General features: G+C 39.8%; 1 protein-coding gene and 1 long non-coding RNA gene across 3 annotated transcripts in view; one reads left to right on the forward strand and one right to left on the reverse strand.

The window, feature by feature from the left end:
• BRAF (B-Raf proto-oncogene, serine/threonine kinase) overlaps positions 1–6,423 on the reverse strand; it is a 179,541-nt gene extending 173,118 nt beyond the window's left edge. For both annotated transcript variants that reach the window (XM_044246722.1, XM_044246723.1), the window contains exon 1: positions 6,240–6,423. In XM_044246722.1, the coding sequence (XP_044102657.1) occupies positions 6,240–6,368 (129 nt within the window). In that variant the 5' untranslated portion in view covers positions 6,369–6,423. The remainder of the gene's footprint in view (positions 1–6,239) is intronic.
• Positions 6,424–7,713: 1,290 nt separating this feature from the next.
• On the forward strand, positions 7,714–24,011 carry LOC122904132. Its single transcript, XR_006384158.1, has 3 exons — positions 7,714–7,733; positions 8,573–8,686; positions 23,984–24,011. It is a non-coding gene; the product is annotated as an uncharacterized LOC122904132 (long non-coding RNA).
• Positions 24,012–25,130: the final 1,119 nt, after the last annotated feature.

Genomic DNA, 25,130 nt, shown 5'->3' on the forward strand with positions numbered 1-25,130 from the left:
TTTTTTTTTTTTCAAGAAAAGCAATATGTAAAGCAGAAAAAAGAGTTAAGATGTAGGGGGAATGAACATAGCCTTCAGTTAACCTCTGAAGAAGGCGTTTGAAACCCCAAAACAGTGTTTTTTAAAAATGCCCTTTGGAACCAACTGGTTGTCAATCTAGTAAACTGACTTATAAGTAGCATAGAAAAAGAGAACTGCAGGGCGCCCCAGTTGGCTCGGTCGGTTGGGCCACTGCTTTTGGCTCAGCTCATGATCCCAGTGTCCTGGGACTGAGTCCCACATCAGGCTCTCTGCTCAGCGGGGAGCCCCTCTTTCTCTCTGCCTGCCTCTCTGCCTACTTGTGATCTCTGTCTGTCAAATAAATAAATAAAATCTTTAAAAAAAAAAAAGAAAAAGAGAACTGCAAAGTACAAAAAAATAGAATGCATCATATGTATTAAGGTTCCATTCACGATTTCTTTCACTAAAAATCTGAGTACCTACATGCCAGATACTGTTGCAAAAGGTGAAGATAAAAAAAATGTTCAGTACAGACAAAATCTATTTCTCCTATGCACGTATTAGAGGAACTTAAAACCTGAATTTCTCACAGTGGTATACTACCCTGTAAAAACTACCATCCTATGGAACATTTGTCCCAAAAGTGCTGTCAATAACTACAGCCATATTACAAGAATGAAAATGATGTTTCATTTGACGTTACAGAGCTTCCAGAAGACAAAGTTAATTGAGTTCAGAGCAATTTTTCTATTCTGTATCAAGGATATTCCCAAGACCCGGAAAGGAATGTAATGTTACTGGGCATTAATTTCCCTCTATATGCATAGTCTTGATATGAGAAGAAACAAGACTAATAGTTTTTTAAGCCCAAGAGAAAACATGGAAACCAAAATAATCTCAGAGGGTAGAGGGTAGAAAAAATAATTGCTTAATGTTAGGGTGTAGGCTGTATTAAACATTTCTTCTACCATGCTAATTATGTATGATAGTAAAGTAGGTTGGTAGCCAAAAGAAACTAAAAAATAAAGACTACCTCCCAGAGTACATCAATGCCTACAGCAAATATTTAACAAAGGAATGGAACAAATGAGACTATCTTTTTGATTCTTATATTATCTATAACATTATGACTATAAAAGCACTGTTTACCTTTAAAATACAGAAAAGCTCCTATACAGGCTCACCTATTTTGAACTCAGTTCTCTAACTATTGCTGATCCTGACCTCACAGAATAACCAATGTAGGTAAAACAGAGAATGAGTAGAAGACTCAATTCAACTTCTGAGGAAGACAAAATCAAGTAAGAATTACTGATAATAAAGGCTTACTGTAATGACAATTTGAAGAGGAAATATGGGAAGCATAGCAACATACTACATTTCCAAAACAAGGGGATTGTGATACAAAATCTTCATTAAGTACACAGCTAAATTAATAATATCAAGGTGTCTAAGAAAACAAAATGTAGGGCGCCTGGGTGGCTCAGTGGGTTAAAGCCTCTGTCTTCAGCTCAGGTTATGATCTCAGGGTCCTGGGATAGAGCCCAGCATCGGGCTCTCTGCTCAGCAGGGAGCCTGCTTCCTCCTCTCTCTGCCTGCCTCTCTGCCTACTTGTGATCTGTCTCTGTCAAAGAAAGAAATAAAATAAAATAAAATAAAAAAAGAAAACAAAATGTATTTTCAATTCTAAAGGAGAAGACAACTTTATTACTGGGGGAAAGGAAAAAGGAAGAAAGCTAAGCAGCTGCCTCATTCTTCAACAGGTAAGCATGAGGTCTTAAGAAAATGTTAAATAAAATAAAAATAAAAAATAACAATGCAGCCTGCTCCTTTCCTCTCCTCCCCACCATTCACAGAACATAGGTTAACAATTGTTACAACAGCTTCCTATTCATCCTTATCAGGAAAGCAAAGGACAGAGAATTGAGAAAAGTCAAACTTCTCTGGCCTGTTATCCAAATATAATTTTTCTGGCCTATTATCCAAACAAGATTAAATCAAGTTTGCTCTTAGGTTTACTACATTCAAAGATCTGAGCATCCAGTACCAACATTCCTTTCTTATCTGTTTACTGATAAATGATTCCTTTAACAGTCAGCATGTGTAAGTGACTGATATCAGATAGTTTTCTAAATAAAAGGAGTAGAAGCCTAAAGAAGCGAAGGAAAGAGAAAGAGTACACAAAGAGACAACCAGAAATGCTAAAGACAAATAGCTCTTTTATAGTTATGCTTAACAGGTATATTCTTTCCACCTTCAAAAACACCTAGACAAAGTATTAACAGCAAAACCAGAACTACACAAGCACACAGTATGCTAACGGGACTACCCCCTTTTAGGAGTATGAGGTAATCCAACCTGGTTTCACATGGCTCATAAAGATGTGTTTTAATACACTGGACCACAAGATAAAGAAGATCCCATCCCAGAATACTGCTTAGTCAATGATTATAATTACACAACTTAACTAAGGCTGGTGATAAGAGATCTTGAAAACAATGTAATTTTAATTGTAATGCAACTACAAGAAGCTCCTTCTACAGAAACACAGCAGAATAGTTAATAAATATGACACTCTGGTAGAACACATTTTAAAAAATAAATGTATTTATTATATCATATAGTCATGCTATCCCATATTATACTGTATGGTCATGGAAAGAAACATTGGGGATTTATAAATGGTCAGAAGTAAAGGTTTAATGCCCAAAGTGTAAGCACATTAATTTCATAAATATCTAATAAGCTCCTATCATTTACCAGAATATTCTATTTTGACATCTACAAAGTAACAGAAATACAAGACATGAAATCTGTTCACTTCCCAAAACAATTTAAAAACTAAAATCTACATTCTATGTTCAAAATGTTTGATAACAAGCAGTTAAAAAAACTCTAATAGCCAAGAAAAATGATTAGTTTTAAAAAATCACAGTATTACCTAATGAAATGTAAACTATTTTGCTATATTAAGTTTAAAAATATTATAAAACCACATATACTGTATTATACAAACATTAAAAAAGTTTTGGATACACACCAAAATGTTTAAACTAATTATATCCTAGTGGCAAGATTACAGAATTTTTTCTTTTCTTTTTTTTTTTTTTTGTACTTATAGCTTTCTAATTTTTCAACAATGAATGTGCTTTCCCTCTATAGAGAGAAATTTTAATGCAGCTGAAATTTCCCTCTGAGAAACTTTAAAAACAAAAACAAAAAACTATTTTACTGTCAGGCAAGGGAATTCTTTAGTATAAAATGTGTCATTTTACACAAGCATAACTTCATTTGTTTCCATGCACTTGGCAATTATATCTCTTCAAGTACACATAAGGAAGATAGTTCAATTAAAAGACCACAGTACATATCAGTTTGTACTGGATTAACAATACAACTTCAAATTTTAAATGATTTCTTGGAGGAATTTCTTCTGCCATCCATAACACTGATGTCTATATTCAAAAAAGATCCACTTTTAATCATTTATTCCCCTCCTCCCCGATGCAAATACATTTATTATCAGCTCCTATAAGAAATTATAGAGGGAAAACTATTCATCACTAAACATTAAAACCTTAGAGGAGGAGGCAGTACAAAACACTTCTAATTAAATTTAGTTAGGAGTATCCTTTGTAGTTTCAGGAGATACCAATATGCTTTCCAATGATTGGCAAATTTAAACTTAAATTCATTAGTGTAGTGGTTCTCAAGCATTGATACATGAGAACTGCCCAGGAAGTGTGCCAAAATACTGAAACTTTCGGCACTCTCACCTACTGAATCAGAATCTTGAGTACAGAACTCAAAAACAATCTGGCCCTTTCAAATAAGATAGCAGAGACTGTACTTAACAAAAGACTTCTCTACATCATTGCAAACTGCTCTACTAAGTCTTAAAGTTCTCAATGTAAACAATGTTATAATCAGAGAATTACAATTTCATGACCCATACCCATTAATTTATCCATTCTTCTACTCTGTAACAGTCTTCAAAGTTACAATTCAACAAAACCACACATACACTACAGAGTAAAGCAAGCCCAGAGGCACCTGTGCCTGGTAAGACAAAGGCATATCCGATTCATGGAAAAAATAGACAGCAGATGTGACCCCTAGTATTTAGCTATTAAAAACAATGTATCCTAAAAATAAATTTCCATGTCAACGGAACAAAGCTGTTTATAAATAAGAAGGAATGTGGAGGTGTGGGGAAGACAAGAGGAAGCTTCAGCAAGTCAAGAACCAAAAGCCAGGAAACAAGGCCAAATGAATGGTAACGGGCGACTAGGAAATCAGAATAAACTAGGAAAAGGAAGAAGGGAAGAGCTCTATCCTTAGAATCCCAGAAGTTGGGGAAAATGAACAGATGTTAGAGGAAACTGATCCAAGCAAAAATGCAAACTAAAAATTAAGTGGAAAGCCGTGCAATTACGGAAGGAAAAAATGAAACAAGATGGGATCAGGAGGGAGACAAACCATAAGAGACTCTTAATCCCAGGAAACAAACTGAGGGTTGCTGGGGGGTTGAGGTGGGGTTGGGGGTAGGGATAGGGTGGCTGGATTATGGACATTGGGGAGGGTATGTCCTATGGTGAGTGCTGTGAAACGTGTAAGCCTGAAGATTCACAGACCTGTACCCCTGGGGCAAATAATACATTATATGTTAATTTTTTAAAAAGAAAAAAAGAAGATATGAAAACTTCAGGTCAAATGATGGTATAGAACACATGATGCTCATAGATGGAAGTGGTATAAGAGGCTGAAAAATTATTATTGTGAACAAACCAGAGCAAGCATATAGCATGAATTTCCAAAGTAAAGATGATGAAGCAGGAAAAGGAGCATTGCACAGACAAGAATGAGGCGTTGAGAATTGGGAAACCAAATGTAAGCAGTAGGAAGGAAAGAGAACTTTGAGCAAAGTCAACGGAATAACCCACGTTATCTAATCAATTACAAAGCACAGTTATTATACTAAATATTATCTCATAATTTGCAAAGTATAATAAAGTTGTTGTTTCATACAGTACAATGCCAAATACTAAATGGAATAAATTTTCCCTAAAAACCGAACGTAAGTAATTTGACAAAGTGGTAAGAGGCTCAATATTGCAAAAAACAGGCCGAGAGAAGGAGAAGCCAAAGCGGGAAAAGTGAAAGGTAAAAACTGGGACAAAAAGGAGGACAACAGAAAGAAATCAATCAAATCTATTTAAAAATGGGTAGGAAAAAATAAAGAGGTGTGAATACACAATGGAAGACTAACCAGAAAGTGTCTCTAAGGCAAATGAAACCTGATGGAATCCTGACAGCTTCAGGATTCAGAAAGTAAGGAAGGAGCTCCAAAGCGTCCAGACGGACTTGTAAAGATAATAGATAACAATGTTAGGGAGCAGAAGAATGATCCAGAGGACCTGAAGAGAACTAGGGTAAGAGAGGTGCAAAAATGGTTTTAAGTAGAAACTAAGGCTAGAAGGCTGGCAGGTCCGACAACCGGCAAAAGCGCGGAGCAGCAGATGGGAATGGGTTGGGGGGAGGATAACCACTCAGCGACAGAGCCCAGAACTGGGGGCCTGACACCGGGATAAAAAGGAGAACGGAAACAGTGGGATTTAAGGCTGAACAAGTAAAGGTTAAATCAAAACCAACCGCTGGGTAAAACAGGTGAAGAGACATCCCCCAAACAAGTGGAAAAGTGGAGGGGAGAGCAGCGGCCTGAAAAGGGGGACATCAGAGAGAGAGGAGGGGTATGATGCGCCCCATCACTCCCGTGACCATATAATAATTACAACAGCAACTCAAGCTGGGGTCCCGGCCCCGGCTACTAACCTACATCTTTTCATCTGGATGCCGCCACCCTCTCCTACCCCCCACCCCCAAAATAATGAAAACATCGAAGAGACGAGAGCCTGGCTACCTTCAGCCAGCCGTGACCTTCTCGGACCAACCCTGAGTCTCGCCCCCTACTGATAGCCTCCTGCTCAACCAATGCTGCCCGAATCCCCCAAGCTGGGGTGCGAGTCAGGGAAACCCCCCTGGGCCACTGTGTGTGTTTACGTAGCGAGGAGCTGCATGACGGATAGGAACAAGGCGGGGATGCCCATCTCCCACCCCGCAGAACCCAAAGAAGGATGTGGCTGAGGGCACCAGAGCCCCCACCGCCACCTCGTTCCCCCAAAAAACACCAGCCAGCCGAGCCCAAAGCTCGGAGGTGTGTAGGGTGCGCCGGCACTCACCTCCTCGGGAATGGCAGGGTCCGCAGCCGAAGAGGCCGCGGCGCCGGCGCCGGCCTCGGGCTCCATATCCCCGTTGAACAGAGCCTGGCCCTGCTCCGCGCCGCCGCCGCCGCCGCTCAGCGCCGCCATCTTATAACCGAGAGCCGGGGCCGGAGCGACCGCTGCTGGGCGGGGAGGGGGAAGGGAGGCGGAGGGCGGGGGGGCGGGGGGAGGCGGAGGCGGAGGGCGGGGGGCGGCGGGGAGGGGCGGCCGGGGCGGCGCCGGCGGCGGGAGGGCTCCTGGGCCACCTCAGGAACCGGCCCGCGGCCCCCGGCGCAGCCGAGCCTGAGGGGATTGGGGGAAGGACGCTAGGCGGGGGGCGGGGGAAGGGGGCGGAGACGACTAGAAGTCGCCGCGGCAACGGCGTCACCCCCGTGTCACGGCCGTGACGTCACCCGGGGTGCGTGACGTAATCGTAGGAGCGCCCTCGCGCCGTCGTCAGGGGAGGGTTCCTTCCCCTCCTGCCCACCGTCGCGCGCGCACGTTTCCTCGGCTCCGCGGTTTCCATGGCTCCGATTTCCTACTTCATTCTCTTCTCGGTCTTAAACCTGTTCTGTAATGTGGGATTTACTAGAAGAGCATGGGTGGTGTTGGAGGAGAAGTTAAAATCCTAGAGGGAGGAAGACGGGAAAGCCCATGCTACTTGTGTTTTTTCCATTACAGCGAATGTGTCATAAAAATAAGATTTGAAACCCCAAGGTGGAAACATTCAAGGAGAATTTCATAGAAATGTATTTAAGAGCAGCTAAATCATCAGAATGATTTTTGTATCCGTTTCATTAAAGGATCTGGCCTGTTAAAGAGGGTCTAAATGGAAGTCTAAAAGCTTATCCCCATCGTTGAGAAATAAAACGTTTTCTTTAAGTGTGTTTTTCATCTTCCAGTCATTCTGGAAATGGAAAACTTTCCATATGCTAGTGCCTGCACAAGGCACGGCATTCTAGACATCTGAAGCATCAAAACTTTAATAATTTTTATTTTCAAGATAATTATTCAAAACATTTTAAATACTAGGTGCCTCGCATGAACAGAATATTCCAAGGTGTTAGCTGTGCAAAATATGCATGAAAACAAGAGGGGGGTTCAGTTCCCTTTGTCAGGCCCAATTACAGAACGAAATTAAGGAAACCCAGTTCATTATTAAAAATATTTTTATCATAAAGGAAAAGGGAATATTCAGGGGGAAAAAATGAATGGAGAATAGAGGAAAGGAATATAATGGAAGTTACTGTGGGCTCCTGATGGTGTACAGTTTTAATCACCAAAGTAACATAAACATCAAGTCATGAGAAGCTTTGAGTGAACTACAGTTTTTACTTCCCATGTGGAGGGAAGTCACCAGTGACCTCCTTACAGTATTCACCATGATTAAAGAGATCGAAAGCTGTCCTATTGACTCCTGAAGCTGAATGTCTGCATATTGATAGAGTCACTGTGAATCCAGGTACTCTAGAGGTAAGGCATTGTGTGTGAGGCTGCTTGATTAATCAGAATACTAATATTTCTCTACAATGAAAAATGGAAAGTAGAGACTATCAAGTGGGCATGATAGATTTGTTAGCATTGTTGTACCTTTTTCTTCCAAGTAGAAAAGTCTCCTTGAAGAACTAAATATAAATCAAAAAGAGGTTTGGCCATAAGAGACTCTTAATCTCACAAAACAAACTGAGGGTTGCTGGGGGAGGGGGTAGGGAGAGGGGGCTGGGTTATGGACTTTGGGGAAGGTATCTGTTATAGTGAGTGCTATGAAGAGCGTAAACCTGGCGATTCACAGACCTGTACCCCTGGGGCTAATAATACATTGTATGTTAGTAAAAAAATTTTTTAAAAAGAGGTGTGGCAAAAGAAGAGTAAATGAAAATTATTGTAAGGGTTAATGTCATCAAGCTATACTAGTCTGAAGCACTCTTCTTTACTGTAAGGACATACTTCTAAAATGACCAAAATAGCACCATTAGCCAGTCGTGGCACCTTTTACCCTTGATTTTATCAAAAACAACTTGCAGCACTTTTATTTCAATGGTCCTATTTCATTTTTTTTAAATCAGACACTAAAAAATTATGTCATTATGATACTTCCTCATAACATTCAAAGTTCTAAGATTTGTTTTCATTGGTTCCATCTTAAATTATAATCTTATCAGCAACAATCTGTAGCTCATATCCTACATAGTTATTTCTCCATAGGATGACTGATCTCATCCATTTAATAGTGATTCTTCTTAGCTTCTATTCACTCAATATTTTCTGACCTTGTCTTTAAATTCTGGATATATCTTATTTGATTTCCCTAGGCTATTCTAAAGCCCCTACAGGATCCGGATGGGAAAATATGGAAAAGACATAAACTTTGGAATACAAAGATCAGTATCAACATGCCACATCTTGGCTGTATAATCTGAAAGAAGGTAAGTTCGAATCTATGTTTGTTGTTGTTGTCTTAATCTATAAAAAGAAGGTGGTAATAATGTCAGCCCAACCTGCCTAACTATATCATTGCAAAGATCAAACATAGATTTTCCTTTAACAAAATATGAATACCTTCTCAGTCAGAATTCAGACAAGGCATAGCAGAGATGGCTTGTCTCTGCTCCATGAAGTCTAGGATCCTTAGCTGGGAAGGCTCAGTGCCTGGAGGTGTCTCAGTGGATGGAGACTGGAATAATCTGGAGGCATATTTCCTCATATGCCCGGAGATTGAGGCTGGTACCTCACCTGGGGCAGTCAGCCACAATATCTAAGCATTCTTTCCTCACGTGGCTTGAGCTTCCTTATAGCATGATTGCTTCAAAATAGACTTCTTACAAGGCAGGTAAGGGCTCCAAATGCTAGTCTTCCTCTAAGCAAGGTGAAAGCTGTATTTCATTTTATGACTTAGCCTCCAGAATCACACAGTATCACTTCTGTTGCATTGTATTTATTTATTTATTTATTTATTTTTATCTTATTTTATTTGGGATATAGTAAGTCATTAAGTCTAGCCCAAATTCAAGGCAAAGGCGTATAGATCCTGACGGAAGAAGTGTCAAAGAACTTACAGTTGTATTTAATTTACAGACACGTTGTGTTTAGAATAAAGAAATAGCTATTCTAGAAATAGTTACTTATCCTCACCTTCTCCAGAGGGGATTCTATACTCAAATTCTCCTCCTTTTTATTATTGGGAATCAACAAGACCCATCTCAGTATAATAATGAAGAAGCCTTTACCTTCTTTCGTTAGCTTCTTACCACTGCATGCAAAAAACAAAACAAAAAATAAAAAATAAAAAAAATAAATGCAGGTCCTTGACCATAGAATACAGCCAGTCTTCTCTTGGGTACTTCATGCCCCTGCAAATCCCAGTGCTTCCATAGGCAGGATGCTGTGCTGAAACTCTCTACCCAAAAGTATAGTATTGTGTTCTTGGAGTGTGTAATGGGCCAAGCCAGTTTGTGATCTGCACAGAAACAGAAAAAAACACCTCCTTCTTGTGCTATGATGTATCATATGGGCATCAAATCAGTATTATCTTGCATTCTAAAGTTTTATAGTTTATTTTTTAATACATCTATTTTTTAAAAGATTTTACTTATTTATTGTCAGAGAAAGAGTACAAGCAGAGGGAGCAGCAGGCAGAAGGAGAAGTGGGTTCCCTGCTGAGCAAGGAGCCTGATGCAGTACTTCCAGGACCCTGGGATCACGACCTGAGCCAAAAAGCAAATGCTTAACTGACTGAGCCACCCAGCTATCCCATATGGACAGTTTAATCAATGCAGTTCTTTTAGGTTTTGTTCACAGTCCCCTTATGTCCTTAGGCATTCCTGTATTCACAGGAAGCTAAATACACATCTAGGTGAGGAGCATTCCTCAGATCTTTGCTCCAGTTAATGTCTGGGACACCAGGAAATCTTGCTCATCTATCTGACCCTCTTCCAGTTTATTTCTGACTTGTGTTTCTATCTTGAATCTTGCGTTCTAGTAGATACTGGATAGTCCCACTCATCATCTGGACCTGCCCAGTCAGGTCTGATCTACATTAATGTGGTCAACTCCTAGAAAACAAGTAAGCAGCTTCTAGGAAGCTTCTACAGCTCCAACCACATTCAGTGATATATAGCTGATTACAATTTAATGTTTTCTTTATGAATCAAGGTCATCATGGTGAATTACACATCTTGTATTAATAGAAGGCTATTCTCAGAAGCTATTTAGGTATGAATAGAAAATAAAATCATAGAGTTGATGCAGGGCAGCCTTCCTGCCGAGAGATACTTGGAATCTTCTCAGTGGAATTTCAGACTCTATCCAAATGTGATGGGGACCTCACTAAAATAGTACATTAAATGGTAACTTTTTTTTCTTGACATTGAATTGAAACCCTCCTCTTTAGGATATCTATATTCTGGTCTGTTTTGCCTTTAGAGGAACACAGGACAAGTCTATTTCTTATTCTGTGTAACTGCTTTCAAATATTTGAAGGGAGTTCTGTTTCCTTTAGCTCTTCCTCAAAGCATTTTCTCATCTTCCTGTGTACTATTCAATTTTCCTCTTAAAATGTGGTCCCAGAGCACCTCTGTGGCTCAGTCAGTTAAGCGTCCACGTTCAGCTCAGGTCATTATCTCAGAGTACAGGGATCAAGCCCTGCGTCTGGATCCCCGCTCAGCAGAGACTCTGTCCCTCATCCCTCTGCTGCTCCCTCTGCTTGTGCTCTCTCACTCTCTGTCAGAAAAATAAATAAAGTCTTTTAAAAAACAAACAAACAAAAAAACATGGTCCTTTGCTTTGAACACCATTTCAGATTTGCTCCAACTGATAAAGAATAGAATCTCTGATTGCAATAATCTAGGACCCATGCTTTTGTTAATAAAATTAAAAATCATACCAATACCATACCAATTGGTACCAATAGGTATGAATAATGGTACCTATGCAGCTTGGAGTCAACAAAAAAAAAACTTTGTGGTTTTTTTTTTTTTTTAATAAAATACTATTGCATCAAGTCTAGGTTTTCTCTCATCCCCTGTTGTCATGTCATGAATTAGGCACTGTTGTCATCCCCTCTACTGAACTCACATTCCTCAGGATTTTTTAATTCTTGAGGGAAGACTTTCCTTTTAGATTCATGAAATGTATTAGATATTATATTTCTTTCTTTTTTGAATTTTGAAAATAACAGCTTTATTGAGATATAATTCACATATCGTATGGATTTAAAGTAAATAACTCATAGGGTGCCTGGTTGGCTTAGTCATTTAAGTGCCTGACTCTTTTTTTTTTTTTTTAAAGATTTTATTTATTTATTTGAGAGAGAGAGACAGTGAGAGAGAGCATGAGCGAGGAGAAGGTCAGAGAGCGAAGCAGACTCCCCATGGAGCTGGGAGCCTGATGTGGGACTCGATGCCGGGACTCCAGGACCACGCCCTGAGCCGAAGGCAGTCGTCCAACCAACTGAGCCACCCAGGCGTCCCTAAGTGCCTGACTCTTGATTTCAGCTCCGGTCTTGATCTCAGGCTCTCAGTCTCAGGGTTATGACTTCAAGCCCTGTGTTGGACTCCACACTACAGGTGGAGCCTATTTAAAAAATAAATAAAGTAGACAATTCACTGTTTTTTTCATTTTTTAAAATTTAAATTCAATTAGTTAACATATAGTATATTATTAGTTTCAGAGGTAGAGTTCAGTGACTCATCAGTCTTATGTAACGCCCAGTGCTCACTACATCACGTGCCCTCCTTAATGCCCATCTCCCCATTACCCTTCCCCCCATTCCCTCTCCTCCAGCAACCCCCAGTTTGTTCCCTATGATTTAGAGAGGAGAAGGAGTTGAGGGAAATTGGAAGGGGAGGTGAACCATGAGAGACTATGGACTCTGAAAAACAATCTGAGAGTTTTGAAGGGGCAGGGCGGGTGGGAGGTTGGGGGAAACAGGTGGTGGGTATCGGAGAGGGCAGGGATTGCATGGAGCATTGGGTGTGGTGCAAAAACAATGAATATTGTTACGCTGAAAAGAAATTTAAAAAAATTTTTTAAAAAGAGTCTCTTTTGGTTTGTCTACCTCTCTGGTTTTGTCTTGTTTTATTTTTTTCCTCCCTTGCCCTATGCTCCTCTGTTTCATTTCTTAAATTCCCCGAATGAGTGAAAGCATATGATTGACAATTCACTGATTTTTAGTATATCCCTTGAGTCAGGCAACCATCATCAAAATTAATTTTAGAACATCTTCATCACTCCAAAAAGTACCCCAGATATTATATTTTTTAAAAGATTTTATTTATTTATTTGACAGAGATCACAAGTGGGCAAGGAGGCAGGCAGAGAGAGAGGGAGAAGCAGGCTCCCTGCTGAGCGGAGAGCCCAAGGCGGGGCTCGATCCCAAGACCTTGATTATGATCTGAGCTGAAGGCAGAGGTTTAACCCACTGAGCCACCCAGACACCAACCCTTGATATTATATACCAAAGGATATTTGTATCAGTATGTTATTTCATTTTATAACATCTTGCTTATACTACCCTTCGTGTGTTAATAAGATACAGAGTTCTTTGAAATATTCTTTGTGAATTTGATAATTTGGATAATTAAAATTTTTTAAGTTTGCTTTTATTGTATGGTACAGTAGACTATATAAAGTATGCTACCTTTTGGCAAGAAGCAAGGGGAAGCTGTATATATAATGAAAAGAGCACCTGATAAGGAATGAGTAAGAATGGTATAGAGGAGAATGAGACTTCTCTGAGTATATCTTTTAAGATAGTTTGACTTTATGGGACATGTGAGTAAGTGAATAAAAGTAAAATCTAACCAAATGAACCTAATGGTATATCACATTCATAATGCAACCACACAGAAAAAGTGATTAATTCAAGTGGCTTTTGAATGTCATTTTCTGACTATAGAGTATAATGAACTTATGCCATGTTAAATTAGCTTAACTGGCACCGTTTATCAGAAAGAATCCTCTTCCATCATGTGTGACCTGCTCACTCACTCCAAGATATATCCCCTGAGATGGTCCAGAGCAAACTGTCTTCACCAGCGCTGTAAGATAATGCATTTATGAGGGGAAATCTTAGAGCGCTCTGCTGGCTCTCATCGGTAAGCCAGAAATAACAATAATTGCTACCATTTCTATGGGATGCATGTTTAACTCTATGATGATGGGCTTCTCCTGCAGGACCCCCATCACTGACACTGTAATGACAGCCCAAGGTAGCAGCAGTCTGACTTGTTCTGCAGTCCCTCCTCATAGCTTCTAGCTCAACCTCACAGATTTCATTTTTGCCTTGTTTCTTCCACTTTACCTCTGTCTTTCTCTTCCTGACTGTCTGGCTGAAGATTTTCTGGATCCAGCAGCAGACCCACAAACACCAGCCTCACCTAGACTGTTTAACCAGCTCCATGGTTGCCTGAGACCAAAGCTCTATAATACATTCCTTTTTAAAATATTTTTAAAAATTTGTTTACTTATTTATCTGAGAGAGAGAGAAAGAGAGAGAGAGAGCACAAGCAGGGGGAGGGGCAGAGGGAAGGGAGAAGCAGACTCCCTGCCAAGCAGGGAGCCCGCTGTGGGACCCTGTCTCAGGACACTGGGATCATGACCTGAGCTGAAGGTAGATGCCCAACCGAATGAGCCACCCAGATGCCCCTCTGTAACACATTCTTATTATTTATGTATCTCAACACTTTTTCTTCTGATTAACACTTCTTTCTTCTTCTGTTCTTGGAATATGTTCCAAGAACAAAATGCACTACAAATGATTCTTTAACTTTATTAGGAGGCTTATTATTGGTAGTGATATTGGTTTTGTAATTCTTTTTTGTTTGTTTGTTTATGTAATTCTGAAACAATTTGTATTTATTGTGGATAGAACAAATGAGTACATATGATGATGTTGGGAATCAAGGTTCTCACTACAGAAAAGGTTAGAAACAGATTATGAACAGAAGTTGAAGAAGAACCCTGTGATGCTAGATTCAAATTGTAATAATTGTATTAATATAAGATGTAGAGAAAAATAATGTGTCTGTGAACATGTGTGTATATATAGTTTAAGAAGAATATATGCTAGCTATTATACAGAGAAGATGATAGAATTAGAGATGTATACTATATAATACATATACCATGTAAGTATATATACTTATAAATGCTTATATAATCTGTATCTGTATTTACATTTATACCTACATATAATATATATAGGTAATTATATGTGTACTATATATATATGGTGTGTGTGTGTATACATAAATATATAGATGTAAATATAGATTAACTCTGTGCACTGAAGAGGTGCCTGGGAGTTATCAGTAGATACACTGGTGCCTGGTTCTTGATTTTGAAATGCCATTCTCCACTATAAGTAATAAGGGTTCCTTTGAGAAATGGCCGATTCCAGATCTGGGGCAGGAAATGTATAAACTGAGCTTATACAGTATGCACCTTGGTGTACTCCAGAGCAATGATAGAATTAGGAAGAAATCGCCATTTCGCCACTGCCAGTGTAACAATTACTCCAGGTGGGGACCACTGATAGTCCTGAAACTCTTACTGGGTAAAAGAGTGTCGGGGATCAGGGCAGTCCTGTGATTTCATAATGCTACCACACAGACCTCTCACTAATTAGAAAGAGGGAAGCGCATTTACAATAGCAGTCCCTCCATTAACCAAGCTGATGGGGGATAATTCAACATTATGCGACAAGTCCTGATGTGGTGCACATTCTCTGTAGTATTGGGGCCAAATAATGTTAAACTGAACATAACCATGAGGAAACCATCAAATCCAGAATGTGGGAGGTTATAGAAGACAAACAACTCTAACTCTTCAAAAATTCAATATCATGGGAGCACCTGGGTAGTTAAGTTGGTTAGTCGGATGACTCTTGATTTCAGTTGAGGTCACGATCTTGGGTTCGTGGCATTGAACCCCATGTCAGGTTCTGCACTGGGCATGGAGCCTCCTTGTCCTGCTCCCTCTACTTCTCCTATCCCCATCTCTAAAATAAATAAAATCTTTAAAAAAAGATTTTAAAAATTCAAGATTATGAAAAACAAAAAAGTCAAGGGCAGAAAGTCAAAGGAACTGTTCCGCATTAAAAGACATTAAAGAAAAAAAAAAGAGATTAAAGAGCTTTAACAACCAAATGCCTCTGCTTGAGATTCTCTCTCCCTCTCCTTCTTCTCCTCTCCTGGTGCTTTTACCCTCATTCTCTCTCTCAAATAAATAAACAAATCTTTAAAAAATACATAAAATCTTTTATAAATGTTGGAGGAAATTTCTTTTTTATTATATAAAAGCAGTGCATACTTACAATAATAAAACATTGTCATCTGTTTCCAAAGGAATGTTTTTTCAGGCAATTAAAAACTTGCTAGTCATCTACTACTATTAATATTACATTAAGTTTTACCTTCTTCGTAGCTTTATTGTCCTCTTACATAGGATTATTCCTGAGAAATCTAGTTTTATAATGCTTTTTATTTTCTGATAAGGTGGACTTAAACCTTTTTGTGTCATGATTCATAGATGATAAGAAAAATTTTTGGTGTGTCTCATTCAGGTTTTAATAAGACCCTATAATGTATCTCTACGTATCAGATAGGGATCTTCTCTTATCTTAAATGTTGTTATATTACTCTACATATGTATTTGTAATACATTTTTATTGTAAACATTTGTAGCAACACCTCTCCTGGTAACTTCTTGTTCTTAAGATATGTGGTGTCTCATAGTTCATTTCTTCTTTATTTCTTTCATTCACTCAACAAATACTTACTGGATACCTACTCAGTGCCAGGAAATATGCTAAGCTTTTATGTAATCTGAATGAGAGTCTCAGATTTTTTGTTGGTTTGTCTTAACATTTACCATTGTTCTGGGAGAGCCTTGTATACAGTAGACTGTTTCTTGTTTTTTGATCTTAAGGCAAGTTGGTTATTATTTATTTATTTATTTTTCAAAGAGAGAGCAAGAGAGTGACTGGGAGGGGCAGAGGAAAAGGGAGAGAGAATCCTAAACAGGCTCCATGCCCAGTGCAGAGCCCAGCATGAGGCTCAATCCCATGACCCTGAGATGCTGACCTGAGCCTAAATCAAGAGTCGGAGCTTAAACTGATTGAACAACCCGTGCTCCCCCACAGTAGACTGTCAACGAGCAAATATCTAACAGTTCCCAACTGTTACAGACATCACAATGATCACTGTCATGTTTAAGGTCTCTAATGCTGATGTTTGAATCTGTGTTTTGCTTTATGTCTTCTTCTGAGATACAGAGACCATTCTGTAAGATCTTGCTTCCTAAATCACAGAGAAAAAAGAGGCATTAAGACATGAACTCTCTAACTCCCCCCAATACAAACGTCTATGCATATTTTAACCATTCTTACCTTCTTCCTTACCTGACAGCATGAGGTGTTGCTTCTCTTTCTATATTTGATACTGTTAGCTGTTTACTTTTTCTTGAAAAATCTCTAATGCCTGAGATTTCATGATCCCACACGCTCCCGGTTCTTCTCAAAGAAGGTCAGTTCTTTCTTGGCTTCTTTTTGGGTTCAGTTTTCACCATTGGGAGTTTCACTGGGGAAAGAGGACTCCATCCTTTGCCCATTTCTTTCCTCACAGAACTCCTTTACCCTTGTACCCATCCCATAAATTTTATTTATAATGATGATTTCTAGATATGTAGCGTAGTCTAGATAACTCCACCTGGGCTCAAACTCTAGTATCCAACTTCCTACTTGAAGTCTCTACCTAAATGTGTCACAGGCATTACAAACTCCACAGATCCCAGACTGAGCCCTACATTCCCCACTTTATGCTCTAATAGCTGCTCAACCTCTATTTTTCTTTTTTAATTTTAGTTGGTGCCACCACCTTTTGACTTTCTTATTTAAAAATAAATACGGGGGCGGGGGCACCTGGGTGATTCAGTGGATTAAGCCTCCACCTTCAGCTCAGGTCATGATCTCAGGGTCCTGGGACCAAGGCCCTCTCAGACTCTCTTCTCAGCGGGGAGTCTGCTTCACCACCCCCACCTGCCTCACTGCCTACTTGTGATCTCTGTCTGTCAAATAAATAAATAAAATCTTTATAAATAAATAACTAAATACTGGTGGCTCAGTTGGTTAAGCATTGAGTCTTGATTTTGGCTCTGGTCATGATCTCAGAGTTGTGAGATTGAGCTTTGCATCAGACTCTGCACTGAGCATGGAGCCTGCTTAAAATTCTCTCTCCCCGAGATGCCTGGGCGGCTCAGTGGGTTAAAGGCTCTGCCTTCGGCTCAGGTCATGATCCCAGGGTCCTGGGATTGAGCCCCGGATCTGCTTCCATTCCTCTCTCTCTGCCTGCCTCTCTGCCTACTTGTGATCTCTGTCTGTCAAATAAATAAATAAATAAATAAATAAATAATTTTAGAAAATGTTAAAAAAAAGATTCTCTCTCCCTCTGCCTCTCTCACTCTCTCTCTCTATAAAAAACGAAAAACGTTAGAAAAACGATAGATACTAATCCCCCCCCAAAAGCAAGAGAACAACAAACTACCTTTTGGGGGTGATAGATATGTTTATTACCTTGTTTGTATTATATCTCGGGTGTAGGCCTATGTCCAGGGGACTCATCAAAATGTACATATTAAATATGTGCAACTTTTTGTATATTAAATTTATCTCAATAACTTTTTTTTAAATTAAAGAAAAGATAAATACTAATTTCATATTCTCTGTTACTGATGTAACAAAAATCTTTGAGGTAATCCTTGTAATCTTTTTAAATATTTGAATCCAGTTATTTTTGAAGTTTTTCAACAACAGATTGGCAAATGTATGTCTTTTCACCTTCATATCTTTTGCATGTTGGGTGTCCTCCTCAGAAGGAAAACTGGACTTTTCCTTTTTAAAACTCTTTTATTTATAATTTGGTTACCTTTTAAACTTTTTCTTCCAAGATCTTGGTTTCTGGTTTTGGCATCTGCCAGGATTACTTCTTGCTCTGTTATTATAATGAATCAATATTGGGCTTAGTCAAATGTTAATTTAACAATTTGATAAATATATAACTGTGTGTATATGTACCTGGGTGGCTCAGTTGGTTAAGCCACTGCCTTCAGCTCAGGTCCTGATCCTGGAATCCTGGGATTGAGTCCCGCTCCCTGCTCAGCAGTGGGTCTGCGTCTCTCTCTGACCTTACCCCTCTCATGCTCACTTGCTCTCATTCTCTCTCTCTCAAACAAATAAATACAATCTTTAAAAATAAAAAATAAAGTTTGTAAGCAGGAGACCGTGGGTGGGGGCAGGGCCACAGTGGTGGCAGATGGCCAGGCTGGACTCAACCAGATGCTATTACTGTTGCTGATTTACAGAAGATTAATAATCTAGACAGTAGCTTCATAATATTACTCCCCCTTCAGAAGTTTTTCGGTCTATAGATCCAGACTGAAACTCCCAACCTTGTATGGAAATGTGCTTGGAGATGTCTCTAGCTGAAAGTGAGTAAGCTAAAGCCAAGATTGACACAATAAAGAAATTTAAAATGCTTCTGCTTCAAGAACGGGTGACTGAGTATTGAAGCATTCAGGGTGAGGATCACCTGTCTTCATAACTAGTTTATTTTTACTGGGTCTGAAGGTATCTACTCCCTTCATTGAATTGACACGCCTGTTACAAGGTGTTTGTGAGCAATAAACACTATTAAAGGTTTTTTAATAATGTGGAACTGGACCAATTATTTCAAGGCCATTATAATTTCCTCAAGACACTTGTCCTTGTAATTTGACTTTGCTGGATGTTGAAAACTTGAAGTAATGGGAGGTGTAAAATCAGTTTTCCTTTCTCTTTCCCTGAAGATTTATTTCACTGGGAAGTTTACAGCATATAGTTAGTTACACATCGTTGGGTATGATTTATTTAATTATCCTCTGTGGGAAATAAAAATTAAAAGTTATGAAGTTGCATTTCTAGAACGGGTCTAGATATAAAGCAAGTGCCCAATTTTTTCCATCTCAATACATCACGTACATACATACATATATAAAGTTACAATTAAAATAACCACAGATCGTAAGTGTTCTGATTTAGTTATGTATTTCTTTGCCCTTTTGGATGACAGCTAGAGAAGATACATGGAGATGTTGGTGCATTATGCATGGAGGTGAATTATACCTACCAGTTACGTATTTCTGTGGCAAAGAAAGATTTAGTTAGTGGGAGATAGTGTTGAGAGTTGCTTGAAGGAGATGAAGAATGAATGGAGAGAAGCTGATGGGATATTTTGGGGAGAGTCTTTTTGTGGTCCTGGGCTTGAGAACCTGCAAAGCAAAGTCCTATGGATGTAGAGAGCAGGCCTTTCCCCCCATATCTGCACAGAACCCAGCCTGTTTTGGCAATGTGTAGACAGTGACTCTGGGACTCCCAGTGGGCTGTGTCTTTGGCATGAGTAGAGGAGAACCTGCAAAGGGCACCCTCAACAATAACATGAGTTGTTCTCCTTCAGACAATGTCAAAGACAGTGGACAATGGCCAGGAGCAACTGAAACAGAAGAGGAAGAACATAGTAGATCCCAAGTGGGAACTGGTTTGTGAACACCTGGAAGGTGCAGGGTCGACATTACATTATTGCAGGGACACCATTCATATTTTGTTCAGTATAAATCTCAGTTGTGCTTCAGGGAGTGACATTTGCCCAGGACACAATATCAGTCACACCCCCTGGAATTGGGCAATGTGGCTGCCTGGTCCTGGGAAGCATTCCTTTTGGAGACTCCCAGAAATAATTACAGGCTTCTATACATGGGCTGCTGAGGTTCAAACTATCAACTGGTAGGGACTTAAACCACTGTGATTGTGAATTTTCAGTTAATATGTCTTCATTTTAGTCATATGGTCTAATAACATTTGGGAATCCTAGCTGCTTGGTTTTATACTGTTCTTGTCAGATATTGCTGTGTTCTCTTATAGCAGAGGCCCAGCTGGAGTCTAAGCAGTGTTCCAGATTCAGGTGTATTTGGAGGATTGGTGAGACATGCCTGCCAGTAGCCCATTTACATGAGGGCTTGGAATGACTTGTAGATGGGTCAAGGGCCATGAGCCAGTGTTGCATAGAGTGATTCTGGTAATAGTATATTATCTGTATTTAGATTATTCTCCGTTCTTGCAGTTTTTACTCATACCCGAGTTTTGAGGTAAATCTGCAAAACGGTCACATTTAATTTAAATCTGTTCAGTATAGAGTTGAAAGTAAACTCCAGTGGAAGAATCACAGTGCAGACCATTCTGTGGTGAGGCCATGCTCTCTGAAGGAGAGAATTATACATCTTTGAGAAACATTTCTTGATGCATTACTGGGTCCTGATGGAGACAGAATATCTAACCATGGAGAACCAAGGGGCTGTGAGCCCAGAAATGCTCACTAAGGGTTTTATCAGTCCTGCCAAGTTATAAAGTCAGATGGGTCCTGCAGCATTCCATCAAAAGATTGAAATGGTATATTTGATATCAAGCTTGAACAGAACCAAAAGACAGAAGCAGGTAGCCTAGACCTTTATGTCACCCACTGCCATTACACAACTACCCCTCTCTCCACTCATACCTATGGCCATGTTGTAGGAGAAGGTTCTGTAAAACCAGCTAAAGAAGGAAGGAAAGGCCCAAATTTGGCTCATGGATGTGTCAGCTAGGTACATAAGTAAAAACTGAATATGTATATGGTTGCATTATGTCCACATTTAGGGATGCCCTTAAACAATTGTTGGCAGGGAAAATCTTCCCAGCAGGCAGAGCTATGAGTGGTACAACTGATTACCCACTTTGTGGGGAAGGGAAAGTGGGCCAAGATGAGAATATATGCATATTCTTGTGCAGTGGTCAGTGATCAGGGCCTTCGGACGGAAAGCCTGTAGATTGGATACAAGGAAATCTAGGGACAGGCCTTATGAATAGACACAGGAGAGTTGGCACAAAGTGTGCAGATCTCCATATCAAATGTTCATGTCCTCCAGGAAGCACTTGCCGTGGATAAGACATTCAACAGCCAAAGAGACCAAATGATTGGGCCAGTCGATGTCAGTCAGTCTACATCATAGGACATCGCAGGGCTGACACATTGGGCACATGAGCAAATTGGCCATGGTGGCTGAGGGTGGGGTTATGCATAGGCCCAATACCTTGGCCTCCCATTGCCAGGGCTATTCTAACTACTGCTGCCAACCGGTCATCTCAGAGACCAGCAGTGAACCCCAGATGTGGCATCGTTTATTGAGGAGACCAATTGGTTACTTGGTGGCAAATTGACCACATTAGGCATCTTATTTTCTCCCTCAGTAATATCAAAAATACCTAGCAATCTCTCAAAGCCAACTGATAGAGCTCTATTTTTTTTTTTACAATGGAACAAAGCTGAAGAAAATACCCTTTTAACGTGTAATCTTACTCATTGATGCTTTTACTCCTATGAGATATAAAGCAGATGTGACATTACTTGAAAAAGGTACAGACAACTGTAATTTAAATAGATACTGCCAATTGTTTATTAAAAAAAAAAGCCTCTAATGCATGCTATTTCCACCAACAAATATGTGAGACTCTCCTTCTCTGCACATTCTTGCCAACAACAGGCATTATTTTGACAAATAGATTTAAAGTGATATCTTCTTGTTAAGTACATTTCTTTAAGTACATTTCCCTGACCACTAGCAAGTTTATGATATTTTTATGTGTTTATTGGTCATTAGATTTTTCTCTTCTGTGAATTGTCTTCATATGTTTTGCCACTTTTCTACTAGTATCTTATTCTCTTTTGCCTGAGTTTGTAAGAACTTGTTATATATTATGGTTATTGAATATCTCTCCTCTTTATTATAAATATTTTCTTTGAATCTACTATTAGTTTAAATTATAATACCTCCTTCACATTTATTCAAATGAAAGTTGAAAATATTTATAGAGTCATATATGTCTATTTTTTTATTTTATACCTCCAGGCTTTCCAGTGTCTCCTGCCTGTTGATAAAATATGTATTTTCCTGAAGGATGGATTGATTGATTGGCTGGAGAGGGAGGTAGTGGGGGAGGCAGAAGAAGAGGGAAAGAGAGAATCTTTTTTTTTTTAAAGATTTTATTTATTTATTTGACAGAGCACAAGTAGGCAGAGAGGCAGGCAGAGAGAGAGGGGGATTCAGGCTCCCTGCTGAGCAGAAAGCCCCATGCAGGGCTCAATCCCAGGACCCTGGGATCATGACCTGAGCCGAAGGCAGACGCTTAACGACTATTTTGTTTGCCATCTTTCATGGGTCAGTTTTGTTTATATAGGAAATCATCTATTTATCTATTTATCCTAGTTTTCAAATTGGCTGACATAAAGTTGTATGTGGTATTCTCTTAGAAATCTTTCAATAACTCTATCTTTGGTATGTCTCCTTTCTCATTCCTAATCCCTGTTATTTCTTCCTAATTAGACTAATAAAGTTTTATTATTTTTTTCTTTAAGGTTTTATTTATTTATTTGACAGACAGAGATCACACGTAGTCAGAGAGGCAGGCAGAGGGAGAGAGGGAAGCAGGCTCCCCGCTGAGCAGAGAGCCCAAAGCAGGGCTCGATCCCGGGACCCTGAGATCATGACCTGAGCCAAAGGCAGAGGCTTTAACCCATTGAGCCACCCAGGCGCCCCAGGTTTTATTATTCTTTATGAAGAAATTGTTTTTTTGTTATCAAGAGAGAATAATTGGTTATAAGACAGCATACATTTCTCAATTTTTTTAAGGATTTTATTTATTTGAGAGAGAAAGCACACACGGACAAGTGAGGGAGCAGAAGCAGAAGGAGCAGCAAAGGCAGAGGGAGAAGCAGGCTCCCCTGTGAGCAGGAAGCCCAATGTGGGGCTTGGTTCCAGGACCCTGGGTTCACGACCTGACCCCACAGCTGCTTAACAGACTAAGCCATCCAGGCATCCCCTCAGTTTTTTTTTTTTTAAGATTTTATTTATTTATTTGACAGAGAGATCACAAGCAGGCAGAGAGACAGGCGGGGGTGGGTGAGGAAGCAGGCTCCCTGCCAAGCAGAGAGCCCTATGCGGGACTCGACCCCAGGACCCTGGGATCATGACCCGAGCCGAAGGCAGAGGCTTTAACCCACTGAGCCACCCAGGTGCCCCTAAAGGAACTTTTTAAAAAGCCACAAAAATAGGCAAACAGACATTTATATGGCAGACAGAAAATAATGGGGAGAAAAGTGAGAAATAAATATAAATTAAGTATAATTATCTTCATTATCATTAATGGACTTCAAGTAACACTTTAAAATTAAATGCCTGTGCCTTTAACAAATAGATGAGTACATTTAAGCAGAGGCACCTTGCAAAGAGTACACTTTACTTTGGGGGAAAAGTGCAGCCAAACTTCTGCTGAGAAAGAAAAGGTTTTCTCAGTTATCAAGGTGTCTTTTCTCAGTGTATAGTGGGAAGTAGTGCTTAGTTCTTCTTCTTTTGTTGTCAAAGACAGTTTTTTTTTATTTATTTTTATTTATTTGAGAGAGAGAGACAGTGAGAGAGAGCATGAGCGAGGAGAAGGTCAGAGAGCGAAGCAGACTCCACATGGAGCTGGGAGCCTGATGTGGGACTCGATCCCGGGACTCCAGGATCACTCAAAGACAGTTTTTAAATGAAAATACTTGTCATCCGCAGGTAAGTAGTAATTTATTATTTTTTTAAAGATTTTTATTTATTTTATTTGACAGACAGAGACCACAAGTAGGCAGAGAGGCAGGCAGAGAGAGAGAAGGAAGCAGGCTTCCCGCAGAGCAGAGAGCCCGATGCGGGGCTCGATCCCAGGACCCCGGGATCATGACCTGAGCCGAAGGCAGAGGCTTTACCCACTGAGCCACCCTGGTGCCCCGGTAAGTAGTAATTTAAATGAAGGCAGTCCTTGTTTGAAGGAAAAACCTTAGGGTTTTTTTTAGTTTTATATTTTGTTTTTGTTTTTGTCTCTGTTGGTTTAAGAGTACTGAAAAATATTATATATGACAGTTCACAAAATAATTATTTGGGAAACGATCATTTTAAGTATAACTAATCAAAATAAACCCACTTCTGAGTGCCTGGCTGGCTTAGTTGGTGGAGCAGGAGACTCTTGTTCTTGGGGTTGTCAGTTTGAGCCCTGCATTGGGTGTAGAGATTACTTGGGGCCTGGGTGGCTCAGTGGGTTAAGCCTCTGCCTTTGGCTTAGGTCATAATCTCAGGGTCCTGGGATCGAGCCCTGCAATGGGCTCTCTGCTCAGCAGGGAGCCTACTTCCCCCCCTCTCTCTGCCTACTTGTGATCTCTCTCTCTCTGTGTCAAATAAATACATAAAATCTTTTTATCGGGGCACCTGGATGGCTCAGTGGGTTAAAGCCTCTGCCTTCGGCTCAGGTCATGATCTCAGAGTCCCGGGATCGAGCCCCGCATTGGGCTCTCTGCTCAGTGGGAAGCCTGCTTCCCTCTCTCCCTCTGCCTGCCTCTCTGCCTACTTGTGATCTCTGTCTGTCAAATAAATAAATAAAATCTTTAAAAAAAAAAACTTTTTAGGGACGCCTGGGTGGCTCAGTTGGTTGGACGACTGCCTTCGGCTCAGGGCGTGATCCTGGAGTCCCGGGATCGAGTCCCACATCAGGCTCCCAGCTCCATGGGGAGTCTGCTTCGCTCTCTGACCTTCTCCTCGCTCATGCTCTCTCTCACTGTCTCTCTCTCTCAAATAAATAAATAAATAATCTTAAAAAAAAAATCTTAAATTAGTCCCATTTTGTTTAAGTATTTACAGTTTTCTTATAAATAACACTACAAGATTCAAATATTTAAAGATTCTGGCATTTTTCTTTTCCTTTTTTTTAAAAAAAATATTTATTTA

The sequence above is a fragment of the Neovison vison genome, chromosome 4, assembly GCF_020171115.1.
Source record: "Neovison vison isolate M4711 chromosome 4, ASM_NN_V1, whole genome shotgun sequence".
Taxonomy (NCBI): Eukaryota; Metazoa; Chordata; class Mammalia; order Carnivora; family Mustelidae; genus Neogale; species Neogale vison.